Genomic DNA, 13361 nt, shown 5'->3' with positions numbered 1-13361 from the left:
ATGAAAGCCGCTTCCTCGGTAATCAACGCCACGAGAGGAGTGCCATCCTCGTCCACCAAATGAACGCACTCGCGCTTCGGTTTCTTGCACTGGTTCGCCCGGTTCCCCATCTCGTTACAGTTGTAACATGGTCCTTGGAAAGGTGGAAGCTTCTTTTTCATAGCCCCTTTTTTCACGTCAAGGTCCACTTTCGCTTTCCCTTTGTTACTTTTGTCTTTGCCCTTCTTGCGCCCTTTGGAGGATTGACCGTACTCGACTAAGTTAGCCTTGGCGGAAACATCCACTAGGCTACCTTTTTGAGCTCTCTTATTGTCTTCTTCTATCCGAAGTCAAACAATAAGATCATCAATGGTCATCTCCTTTCGCTTGTGTTTAAGATAATTCTTAAACTCAACCCAACTATGAGGCAATTTTTCAATCATCGCTGCCACTTGAAATGTCTCACTAAGTGTCATTCCCTTAGCAAAAATGTCGTGAAGTATAACTTTCAACTCTTGGACTTGACTAATTATAGTCTTGGAGTCAACCATTTTATAGTCCAAGAAACGGGCGACAACAAAATTCTTTGTTCCCGCATCCTCTGTTTTGTACTTTTTCTCTAAAGACTCCCATAATTCTTTGGAAGTCTTTATTGAAGAGTACACGTTATACAACGCGTCAACTAAACCGTTTAACACATAGTTTCGACATAAGAATTCCGAATGCTTCCACGCATCTACCGTACTCAAAGCTTGAGTTTCGGTCTCCCCCTCCGCATTAGTGGCTGGGGGAGTGGATTCTGTCAAGAACCACACAAGGTTCAAGGTGGTCAAATAGAAGAACATATTATGTTGCCATCGTTTAAAGTGCAAACCCGGGAACTTCTCGGGTTTTTCAGCGTGATTAGCCATGGTAGTCGCTCTTACCATAACCGACAAAGGCGTTCCAGTAACGTTGCTCAATCACGGTGATGCCATTTTTTCTAAAGAAATAAACTATGCTAAGTTAGTTTTTTGGAAATGTTAATAGTGGTCGCTCCCACTAAATTAAAGTTATGCAAAACTTTTTAATCCGAACTTTTTAATTAACCCACCGAAGGTGTTCTAAGTCCAACTTTGAAGGGACCAAACAATGGGTTTTTCCAAAAGTTTAGTGTTAAAAAAATCTGAATTGTAACCGGTTTCTGTTTCTACAAAGTCGCTCCTTTGAATAGAAACGGAAAAAAAAAATGTTTTTTAAAACATAACCGCGTGAAACAAAACTAGTTTGAGTCACACGAGAATGTTTTGAATACACGAACGATGATTTTTTTAAAATTTGTTTTAAGATTGCAGGAATTCGTTCGCGTATAAAAATAAAACACTTTTAATAAAATAATTACAATACAAGGAATCAAACCTATCTAGGAAAACAAGTAAATTACAATACGAATTAAATCAGAAAAATCACAATTACAATACAATTGAAATAAAGTAATGCAAGAAAGGTGTAGAAGAAAAATGGTGTCATGGTCATTGAGGCCAAGTATTGTGTTTTACACGGGGCCCTAAAAACAAATTCCGGGTCTCTCCGCGTTTTGTTTCCCAGGTTACAACGGCCTAAGCAATATGTACTGCCGGGGGAGGGCTCTAGCACCCGAATAGTACCTTAAAGAAAATGATGAAGATGATCAAGAATGTTGGAATTTTTTAAGGAGAAAGTTGGAGAAAACACAAAAGAGAATGTGTTACTTTGTGTGTCTTTCAACCAAGGAATACCTTGGTATTTATAGTTGAAAAACAACCCATTCATCATAAACATACGAGTTGACACTTCAATCACCATTAACCAAAACTTTAATTTTTTTGACCACATTAAAGAACATTTTAATGGCTTTGACTAATTGACTAACAACCTTGAATAAAATAATTCAAAGTTTTTTTTCACAAAAAAATTTTTCCAACAATACTTATACATACATTAGTTTATCGTCATACATACATACATACACACACACACACACACATACATACATATATACATACATACACACACTCACACACATATACATACATGCATACACACACACACAAACACACATACATGCATACATGCTTGCATACATACATACATACATGCATGCATGCATACTTAACCTGGCATATCCATGTTCGTTCGCTTACTTTAAACCAAACAAACGATTGAACATGAACATGTAAGTGAACAATTTTTTCTTGTTCATGTTTGTTTGTTAAGAAAATATATGTGTTCGTGTTTGTTAGTAGTGTACACGAACATTGTTCACATAGCAGATGCAAGAACATAACTAACGTAGATGAAAAACATAATTGAGCAAAAAGCAATTAAAAGCAAACATGTACACAAGTCTGTTGGACCTATAATATATTAAAACTAGACCAATTGTTATAGGCAAACATAAAAGTAGACTAAATTGCAACGTACCTAGAAATTAATTATAAGAAAAATACACTGATGAGCTTAGATGAACGAACGAGACATGTTCTCATTTTAAGTCGTTTAATTAAATGAACAAACATTTATGTTAATGTTCATGTTCATGTGTTTATTAAATAAACAGAACACACTACTAGAAAACTGGGCATTTGCAACCGCTGTTTCGGTCGCAAATCGGTCGGAAATGCCCTTCGGCGACTGAATTGCGACCTGTTTCGACGGTTGGTTAACCCTTGGTCGGGAATTATTTTGCCACTATTTTTTGTGACCGAAAATGTTCTTGCGACCGTTTTTACGACTAAAGTTTCAATTTCAAGTTTAGCAACTGAATTTGCAACCGAATCTTTTTTGCGACTGATTTTGTGATCGAACCTTTAACAACCGATATTGCGACTGCAAATTTTTGTGACAGGGTTTGCGACCATAAATTTTACAACCGATTTTGCAACTGAAATGTTTAGCAACCGATTCTATCTACGACGATTTTGCAATCGAATTGTTAGTGACCACACGTGTGAACAGTTTTGCAACTGGATTATTAGTCACCAAAATTGAATTTGAAACTATTTGTCATTGATTTTGCTTTTCTGTCTGGTGTCTTATGCAACCAGTTTTTTTTCGCAATTAATCTAAAACAAGTCAAGCTAAATCTATCCAAAATAAGATAAATAAATATAAAACTAAAAGAATCTGCAAATTTGTAAACTTGAGCATACGTGATCAATATTAAGTTTTTACAAACAAATAACTACTAATGCTAAAGTCTTCATTCGATATACATGGTAATTTTATTTTCCAATCAATTCTTCATGTCATATGCTTTACTCCACTTATAGATAAGTAATAATTATTTGTCAATGAATCTTTATAACTCTTCAAAATTGAATCAGTAGATATAGTACTCTGTACTCTGAAGGTATATTGTCTTCCATATATAGAAGCCACATAGTATGTATTCCTATTGAAAACAATAAATCGGTTAAAAAAATACACAGCATGTAGCATGAACTTGGAGTGAATATATAATTAACAAGACAAACTATATATACCAATGTAGGTGAGTGTATTCATATAAGCATGTCACACCTACAATACAAACGGATACAAGATATTTGGTTAGTGGGAGGTGTAAAATGAACCACCAAAATAGGTCAAATATTCATAAACAAAGTTGTTATAACTGGTGAAATAATAAATAAAAAAATCATACAGCTAATGCAACCAAAAGACATGTATATTGAGCAACCAAGTTGAACAATGAAACACTAAGAAAGAGATGTTTGCTAACCCGTTATGCATGTTTGTAAGTCACTACCAGAAAACAACAATTAATGTGTGTCCCTTAGGCCTGCTATTGTTGGAAGTCAGTCACTTAGAATCCTCATCTAGAATGGCCTTCTGGACATTTCAATTACGCAAAATTACAATACATGAGTAACATTAAATAAACATTTTCCTGGTTATGAATAGTTAAACGAAAAAATATGAACTTCTCAAAACATGCCAAAAGTGTATCTGAACATTGATAGCTGTAATGGTTGGTATTTAGCATTGCCCTAAAGATTTGTCTTAGGGGGTGTTTGTTTACCTCTTAATGAAACCATTAAGAGGTTGAGGTCTGATTCAGCCAGATGTTGCTGTGGTTCGTGAACATAAAACCTCTTGATGGTTCAGACAACCTCTGAGCGATTCAGCTTCAAAATCTCACTGGACCATTCAGACGATCCATATACCCCTTGTACCCTTCTTCACCACCGGTCTCCAATTCCTCTTCACATACACGCTCTTCACCTCCTCACGTCTCCCCTCCCCTTCTTCACCTTGGCACCGTCGACCACCACCGCTTCCGAACCTTAACACCACTTCTATTTCTGTTCCATCGATTCCATGTTTGCTACTATTCAAGTAAAATTTCTATTTTTGATTCAATGGATTTCGATTCCATCCTCAATCAATTCAGATTTAATCGATTTTTGAGTTCTATTTAACCCATTTTTATTATTTGGATTGAATCGATTCAGTTTAATCAGGTCAAAATGGGTCGATCTACAATCGACTTTTCCTATTTTTGAAATTGGGTTATTGGTTATTATAACCCTACCTATTAAGATCACAACCATCTCTATATTTGCATGCTATGTTGATATATTGATTGATTGTTTAGTTCTTTGCTCTGGATTCTCTTAACATAATGTTTAATTAATACTAATTGAGGAGATTTGGCCTAGGCTAAGTGTTAATTTGCAATTCAAAGTGTTTTTTTGTTGTAGTTATGAGGTTATGTAAGCCTTTACTGAAACATAATTGTAATTGACGTTATGAAAATAATCAACATATGAGGGTGGTACTAATTAGGTCATGCTTGTTGGCAGTTTGCTAACTTGATTATTGATTTTTTTTAGATGTGATCATGTGAAGAACAAGTGGGAAAACACACTTAGGGAAAAAACTCATTGTTAAAAGAAGAGAGCTTCACTCAATGATATTGACTGGCTTAAGGCTATGTTGGCAAAGATTAAGGTTTGGATATTTGAACTTTACTTAACTTTAAGCAAAACAAAACTAAATAAAACGTTCTGGTCAGTTTAAGGTTATGATGGGAAAGATTAAGGGTATAGTGGGAATTACAAAATGGAAAGGGTTAAAAGCTAAAACTTGGTTGTTTGACTCTAATGATCAAAATATGTATTGCTAGAAGGAAAAGGTATAATGGGAATTACAAGAACTTAGCATAGACTATGGTCACATGTTTTTAGGTAGGTTTGACATTTTTAAAAGGGTTGATTTTTAGTCAACAGAAAGCAAGAGTACTTATTATTTGCCTTCATTCTTAGCTGCATATTCGTGTGTTGGTTTCCAACTTTTAACTTTCAATGATATACTCGACATGATCATAAGATAGAAAACAAAAGTTTGTTACATTTACTATTTTATATATAAATGACAATGTGCAGTGTGTTCTTACATACTTGCAAAGCTGCATTTTTTTTTACAATGGACATGGTGGAGTTTTGGGAACTGAAGTCAAGTCTTTCATCAGTATCAAAATGGTAAATTTACTTGCTCTATTTATAGAATTAGTAATACTATACATTTTAGTGCAGTTCCTATAAACTGTAATTTTTATCTCAACTAAAGTGTTAACTGTGATCTAATTATTATAACAAATAATCAATTGCTTCATCTAAACTACCGTTTTAATTTTTATCTAAATTCTGAAGTGTCATTTTTATTTAAACTAATGCTTTAGCATCTATGGCATTCGAGGAGTTGCTCCCTCATAAACGATAACAATTTTGTTATTATTTGTTAATGTATTTTAAAATTTGTTATGACAACTTTGTTGACTTGTGAACAGATGTAATATGAGTCAAACTGGAAATTTGAAACATCCAAATATGATTGAGCGGTTTATGGGATATTTGGGTTTGGCCAGCAGGGGTTATCGGTCATTTCAAAACTTTTATAACAAGGGGTGGCACTGAATGCATATTCTCATTGTCTTGTTGCAAACGATACGGGTGGTGGTATTTCGAGCTTTTTGTCAATTCGATCTCGAGTAGCTCATGAGCAGCTTGGCTAGTTTGCACTCAATTGCTAGGCTTAGCCGGACAGTAGGTACGGACTAGCGATTAACATGTATTAATTGGTATTTAACCAGAATTTAATTTTATATGTAACTTAAAGTTATATGTGTGTGTGTGTGTTTACATAATTTCATATATAGTTTTTTAACGTTTGTACCTGGTTACGGAGAATCGATGTTGGAGCTGTGGAAGTACCTGTGCGTCTAGGAAAGAGCTACAAGATCATTTACATGAACCATCTGGTTTTGGAAAGGAGTAATTTTCCGTGGGATGATGCCATGTATCTTAACCATATATTGAAGAAGATAATCTTTTGTTTAGTTTTGATGAAGATGAAGATGAAGCTGATGATGATCATATGGCTAGAAATACAGAGGGTATAGAAACGATGAGCATTGATGACAAATCTGATATGGAATCATATCAAGTGAACAGGGACACTTCTATTTCTGCAACTAATAGGGGGAGCTCAAACGGTAAAAGATTAAATGAATCTTCTTTGAGTGTTGTTGACCGTAATATTATGATTGTGAATAAGGACTATTTTGGATCATATAGTTCATTTGGTATACATAAAGAGATGTTAAGTGATAAGGTATTGCTTTACATTTTTACTTATTTTACTGTTTCTATGTGAAGTTCATAGATAATTTGTTATGTGATATAGGTAAGGACAGATGCATATCGACAAGCTATTGTAGACAATCCCTCTCTTTTTAAGGGTGCTGTTGTTTTGGATGTTGGTTGTGGTACAGGGATTCTAAGGTGAGGTTTGGAATAATAAAATGTATGTATATATTATATGAAGATACCTGTGTATATATGATAAGTTACACTTTTGGGGCTGTTTGGGATTCCTTATTTTCACCTCCTTATAACTTATAAGGAGAAGTCATAAGTTACAGAAGTGTAACTTATCATAAGTCATAAGTTATAAGTAGGTAAAAATAAGGAATCCCAAACAGCCCCAAAATGATAACTTATCTTGTTTAAATTTCCTTTCCATTAGTCTATTTACATCTTCACCTTTAATGAGTAGCATGTCGTCCTGTAATGAAACTTTTTATTGTTTCAATACCTGCAGATTGCTAAGGACAACGGTCTGTTGTATAACGAAGCTTCAAGCGGAAGTACCAAACAGGAAACTGGAGTAGTTAAAGTTAACTTCTATTTGAATTTAATATGTTTCCATGGATTTTTAAGTAGTAATGTGTAATTTGGATTTTCCATGATTCTTTGTATTTCTTTTATACTTATTTATCATTCGGAGTTCTAAACAAACAGATGCATTTCATTCAACATAAAATAGTTCAGAGGGTAAGATAGTCCTTTTATACAGTTATTCAGATGTCCAACCAAACAGACTATAACTTGTTCAGATCTTACTGGTTCATACTCTCTTAACCATTCAGACCTCTTTATGGTTCAGCACTTAAATTCAGCAATTGCCAAACAGCCCCTTAGTAGGGTTGAGCTCTATTGGCAGATTTCATCAATCTTATTCCAGCTTTGCTCCTTCAAACCAATAGAAAAATAACTGTCTATTGGCTACCAACATTAGTGCTTAAAGTGGTTGTATACGTAACAAAAATTTAAAATAAACAAAAAACAAAAGGACTTCATCCATATATATTTCTTACTGAATAACAGAAGCACGAGTTGAACACACCCATTCATTGCAACCTAAGCTTATTACCACAAATACATCTGTAGATGAGCCCAATCCTGCAAACATTAGGGCAACTAATGCAAACTCAAACTTTAGTTGTTATGAAAATCAACAATAACTTATACATAGCATAAGCCATAACTACAATGACTGAAAATCCAAAGATTCAGACCTGCATTTTATCGAACAATTAGCATGCATAATTTCTAAACACTGTAGAAAGCTTCAATTTAGCCCCAAAATCACACCCTTACACAAGTATTTTTAAGGATTCAAGCATTATTGTTAAAATACAAACTTTCCAGTGCAAGAAATACCTATAGGATCCATGGGATTGTGCTTAGGCTGGAGACGACCCATAATGTGTTCAAGATTTATGTTTAGTCAATGGTGATGAAGGTGAAAGACATGATTTTAGGAAGCGGGGTCTGCCTCTTCATTTCCTCCTGTTAATTTGTTGGAAGAAGGGATGAATTTAGAGGGTGGGAAACCAGAAGAACCAAATTTTGGTATGGAGTGAGAGGGAACTCAAAATATATAGCGGGAATTTGAATGAATTGAAAACAAGACTAGAATTAATTATGACTAAGTTATTTGAAATAATAAAAGCACATAAATAATTTTATGACATACATATTTTGATTTTAAAATTAATAAAGGTTTTAACCAAGGTTGCAAAAGTCGTTAGGCGGACCCTAGGTGGTCGATTGGGAGTTGGGAGTACTCGGAGAGTACTCGGACATGATAAATATAAAAAAGATTAATTTTTGGATATTTTATATATGTCAAATATCATTATTTTACTAATATTTATAACAAAATATGTGAATATCAATATAAATAAAAGAAATACACAGTAAATTATTCTAAGAATTACTAATCATTAATTAAAAAATGATATTTGTTCTATAACATTATAGAAATAAGAACTATGTTTTATTTTTTAAGTCAAAATCGGCTCAAGTCTACCAACTAAATGTGATTCTGGCTGAAGTTGACCATCTTTGATCGATTCTTAGTAACTAGACGGAGTTAAAGAAACTCCTCTCGGCGACGTATCTTGTAGCGAGTACTCGGGGAGTACTCGGCCTTGTAAACCTACTTTTACAACTTTTAACTAATGGTTTTAGGTAGTGGTGTAAATAAGTTGAGTTGCTCGTGAGCTACTTGAGCTTAGACCGATAAAAACCTTGAAATGAGCTGAGTTTTTCGAGCTCGAGCCCAAGACTGAAATAAAGCTCGTTTAGTTATTAAGCCCAAGTTTGAGTTTAGTCTTGGCTTCTTTTCAACCCTAATCTAGCTTCATATACTAAAAAAAAACCCTCAAAGGTAATAAAAAAAATACTAATTAGAAAAAAAAAAAGAAAAAGGCACATGGTAAATGGTAAAACTAGTTGTAAAAAAGTCATAAAAATGTGAAAAAAAATGCAAAATATTTAAAAGAAAATTAATAAATAAATAATTATTAAAAATATACTGATAATTATAATTAGTTTAATGAGAAATGAAATAGGATAGTTTACGATGACATTCCTTCACATGTCTCATGATTGAACATAAGGATCATGGCATGTGATTATAAATCATAAGAATCGTCTATAAGGAGTCTTAATGGCTTGTATACCCTAATTATTAACTGCTTATTAATATGTGTGATCACGATTAACCACTAAATAACATTATTTGAAATACATTAACTGTGTTTGACTATGATTCACCATGACTGATTAAGGTTGGCTTGAATTGAATATGTTCAACATATTGTGTCAAAGTGCCATACAGGATGCAAGAGTAATTATAAGTCATAATGGTTTGTAAAGAGGCTTTATGGTCATATACGATCATGATTGAATATGTATGAGTATGTTTGTCCATAATTTGCCACATGTAGCCGTTATTTGACCTGTACTTAGTTTGGTTATCAATGTTTGACATATAATAACCCTAACTAGAGATGGGTAAATAAGCCGATTAGCTAAACTGACCCAAAAATTGAACCGAAATCGAACCAGTTTGAAACCGATTATGTAGAAACCAGTTTGAAACTATAGGTTTGAAACCGGTTTGTAATTTTCTCCAGCAAAACCGGTTCCAACCCGGTTAACCGAACCGAAACCGGCCAAAACCCAGTCAAAACCCCAACCAAAACTGTCACACCCCAACTTAAGGGGGAAATGTTGGGAAGTGATCCGATTGCTCACAGCTCGAAGATACTATCATTGAAATATAAGTGACAAGTGATGACTCGAGGACGAGTCAGAATTTAAAATAATGTGTATAAGTTTGAGGCATTTAAGTAAATGAACAGTATTTATAAAATTTACCAAGAATAAAATAACCAAACATATTAAACGAGTTGACCTCCCATGAGCTTTCCATGGCAATTTGAATGGCTCAACCAAATAAAGCAACATAAATTTTGTGACGGCCTCCCATTAGCGTTCCATGGCAATTTGTTGGCCCAATTCAAATAACGAATAACAAACAATTGAGTTGGTCAGCCCATGAGCGTGTACATGGCATTTAACTGACCCAACTAATTAACGAATTATCGAATCAGTGGAGTTATTAGGACCATGAGCGTTACATGAAAATTAACCGACCCAACTAAATATTGAATCAACGAATCAAATAAATTTAAAATAACTAAAAACACTATTTGGAAGTATAACCGTTTAGCTGGTTATGTTTACCGCGCAACCGTTTAGCCGGTTACAGGTACCACTTAAAGTTACGGTTGTACAACATTTGTCATACCTCCATGCTTCAAGGTGAACGAGCAAAACAAAACACGGGAATTCTTAAGGAATTTGCCACAATAAAAGATAATCTAACAAAATAAAAGATTTAGAAAAAATATTTTGAATGTGAGGCATAGCCACGGAATTGGTGTGTGTGTGCACAATAAATAATAAGAAATAATTAATCTAATTAAGCTGTAAACAATTAAATAGCACATAAGGCAGTTTAGATAAGCACGTATAGGGTTCCTAACATATGTCTAGGACCATTTCTAACGACCTATCTTATAACCTTCGGTTCTGATACCAATCTGTCACACCCCAACCTAAGGCGGAAATGCCGGGGCGTGATCCAATTACTCACATTACTCAGATACTATCATTGAATATAAGTGACAATATCTAATTAATTATTTTATTCAAATTATACACACATTACTCAAATACAACAAACAATTTAAAATAAACGAATATAAGCTCAAATAAAGATTAACTTGATTATATCCTAAGGTTTGTCTACATGTCCAAGCTTCAATCTTCAATACAAGTAACCTGCATATGCGTAGAAAATGGAGTTTTGTCAACATAAAGTTGAGTGATAATATCACCTGTTTTGACACAACAATATAAATAAACATAACGTGATAAGTGCGGTAAATATAATCAAACCATAAACAAGTATGTAGACCGTTGCCAAGCGAATCGAGCATTGGTCAATAGCAGGAGCACCCACTATATGAATGAACGAATAGTAATCCCATATACGAATGAATGAATAGTAATACAAGTAAGCAAGTAGCACGTATGTTTGATTAAGTCACTCACAATTACACTTATGCATTAGTTTGAATATATATATATATATATATAGTATGAAATACGGATAGGCACGCATATGTCCCCCAAAAAGATTAGAAAAGTTGTAAAATAGGGGAATGATAAACTTACCTTAGATTAATGACAAACGAATATAAATGCGAATAAGCCAGCTATCGAATAAGCGAGTCTTCCACTACATGTCAAATGATATAGACAATTCAGAATCTGATATTTTAGGATATGATAATATAAATAAAAACGAACTCGTTGCCGTTGGAATCACTCCAAACGGATGATTAGAACTCAAGCTATGTTTGTTTTAACATTTAAGCGAGCTGGTACTGACCAGAATCCGAACAGCGAGTCAGAAGTCGGGTTTTGGTCAATAGCCTTAAAATTTTTTTACAAGAATAAAAGTCTTCTGGACCGAACTTTGAATCCGACCAGAAGTATGAGAAAACGTTAAGTCAAACTAGTTGACTATTTTATCCTTTAACGAGTTTTAAACGATTTGACCAGTCAACACCCTTCAACCACCGAAATTGATTGAAGTTTATTGACTAGGGAATATATATGAATGATTTCTATGTTTACAACTTACCCGGAAAGTGAAAGGATCAAGAGAAACAAAGAGTCAAAGTTCCTAAAGCAAGCAAAATCAACGAACAAGTCTTGTATCTTCAACGAGTATGCAAAAACCAAAGAAGATGGTGATAAACAGAGGTAGGACGGCTGAGAAAGATCCTCTAGGGTTTGTATAAAGTGTTATGGCAGGAAATTAAGGGTTGTTTATATAGAGATTACAAAAACGAACTATTTATGGGCTTTTTACTCGTTTAAGCAAGTATATGCGGTTTAAAGGAAAGAATCATCGATTTATTCATAAAGCTCTGATCTTGGGCAGGGTAAAACGAATTAGAACTTGTATTTTAGTTACATTATGATTACTTTATCCTTACGTCTCTCAAAGATACCTAATATAGTCTATTTTATACCATAAACGAGCTAGAAAATGAGATCGGATCAAGGATTCTACTCAGATACCTCATAGCGTAGCGTGGCCAGCCCCTAAGGGTGCCACCGCACAGCGCTCAGGAGTCCCATGGGTTGGAGTTTGAAATTTGACATATATGGACCTTGTCGTTTCTAAATTGGTCAAATATTGAACTTGTTATGCAATAAAGAAGAAATGAACATTATATAAACTATGAGGGGTTTAAAGTGAACTTTAGAAACCTAAATATTTGATTTTTGTTTCATAATGAAGATCTAAATTATTCTCGGGTCGGTTTAAACATAAACGAAAAATCCGAAATGTTACAGTCTCCCCTACTTTAGGGAATTTCGTCCCGAAATTAAGGAAAACTAAAAATCATCGTTTTTAAAATAATTAAATTGTTAAGGAAAATATCATAACATAGAACTTTTAATAACCGAAGCAACGCTTCAAATGACAATCCGATAAGGGCACTTATATATAGGATGTACCAGCAGCATATCCACCATGTCCTTACCATCTTATCATTCATACCGTTACCCAAGCTACATTAGGTTCTAAATCATGACACACAATTGTACGCGTTATGATTTCCATGCGAGGACTTGGATAATTATTTTCCGGACCATAATTACTCTTATCGTTGAATGGTCCGCATAACTCATCATGTGGATTATAACACATTTAAAATCATCATTTTGAAAGAAACAAACGTTTTGATAACTTTAAATATAAATTCAAGAGATACTTGTTTTGGTCAAAAATTAACAACAATTATTTCGTAACCAAGTTAGTAATCGGGACTTGGTGCTTGTATCAAATGAACATAAAAGTGCTTGAACACGAGGATTTGTTGCGAGGAAAAAAACCCGTTATCCTTAGGATAACAAGCAAAAAACCCCGGGCGGTGAAAACTATCACCACCGGTTTATTAATAATAAAGGTGTTTACAATTGTGGAGCTTAGACTTGATCGTGATTACAGAGTGTATCGCCCGTAAATTTCGTTAATCAGCTCGATCGTTTATAAATGTTTGTCAAAAAGCCGGGGTTTCGTCTTTCTAAATTAGATACTTGTAATACGTTTTAAAAGTCCATTTATCCATCCTTATGCTC

At 34.1% G+C, this 13361-nt stretch overlaps 1 protein-coding gene across 1 annotated transcript; it reads right to left on the bottom strand.

The window, feature by feature from the left end:
* Positions 1 to 329: 329 nt before the first annotated feature.
* LOC143571261 (uncharacterized) lies at positions 330 to 890 on the bottom strand. Its single transcript, XM_077056737.1, has one exon. It carries the CDS (start codon positions 888 to 890, stop codon positions 330 to 332), a length of 561 nt encoding a protein of 186 aa, XP_076912852.1.
* Between the last annotated feature and the right edge of the window lie 12471 nt (positions 891 to 13361).

Source organism: Bidens hawaiensis, unplaced genomic scaffold, assembly GCF_021521415.1.
Source record: "Bidens hawaiensis isolate Kalapana, Puna unplaced genomic scaffold, B.hawaiensis_p1.1 tig00025262_1, whole genome shotgun sequence".
Taxonomy (NCBI): domain Eukaryota; kingdom Viridiplantae; phylum Streptophyta; class Magnoliopsida; order Asterales; family Asteraceae; genus Bidens; species Bidens hawaiensis.
Note: the sequence above shows the minus strand (reverse complement) of the source record. Positions and strands in the feature narration are given on the sequence as shown.

Excerpts from the sequence above, each read along its gene's own strand:
- LOC143571261 (XM_077056737.1), bottom strand. The coding sequence starts at position 890 with ATGGCTAATCACGCTGAAAAACCCGAGAAGTTCCCGGGTTTGCACTTT.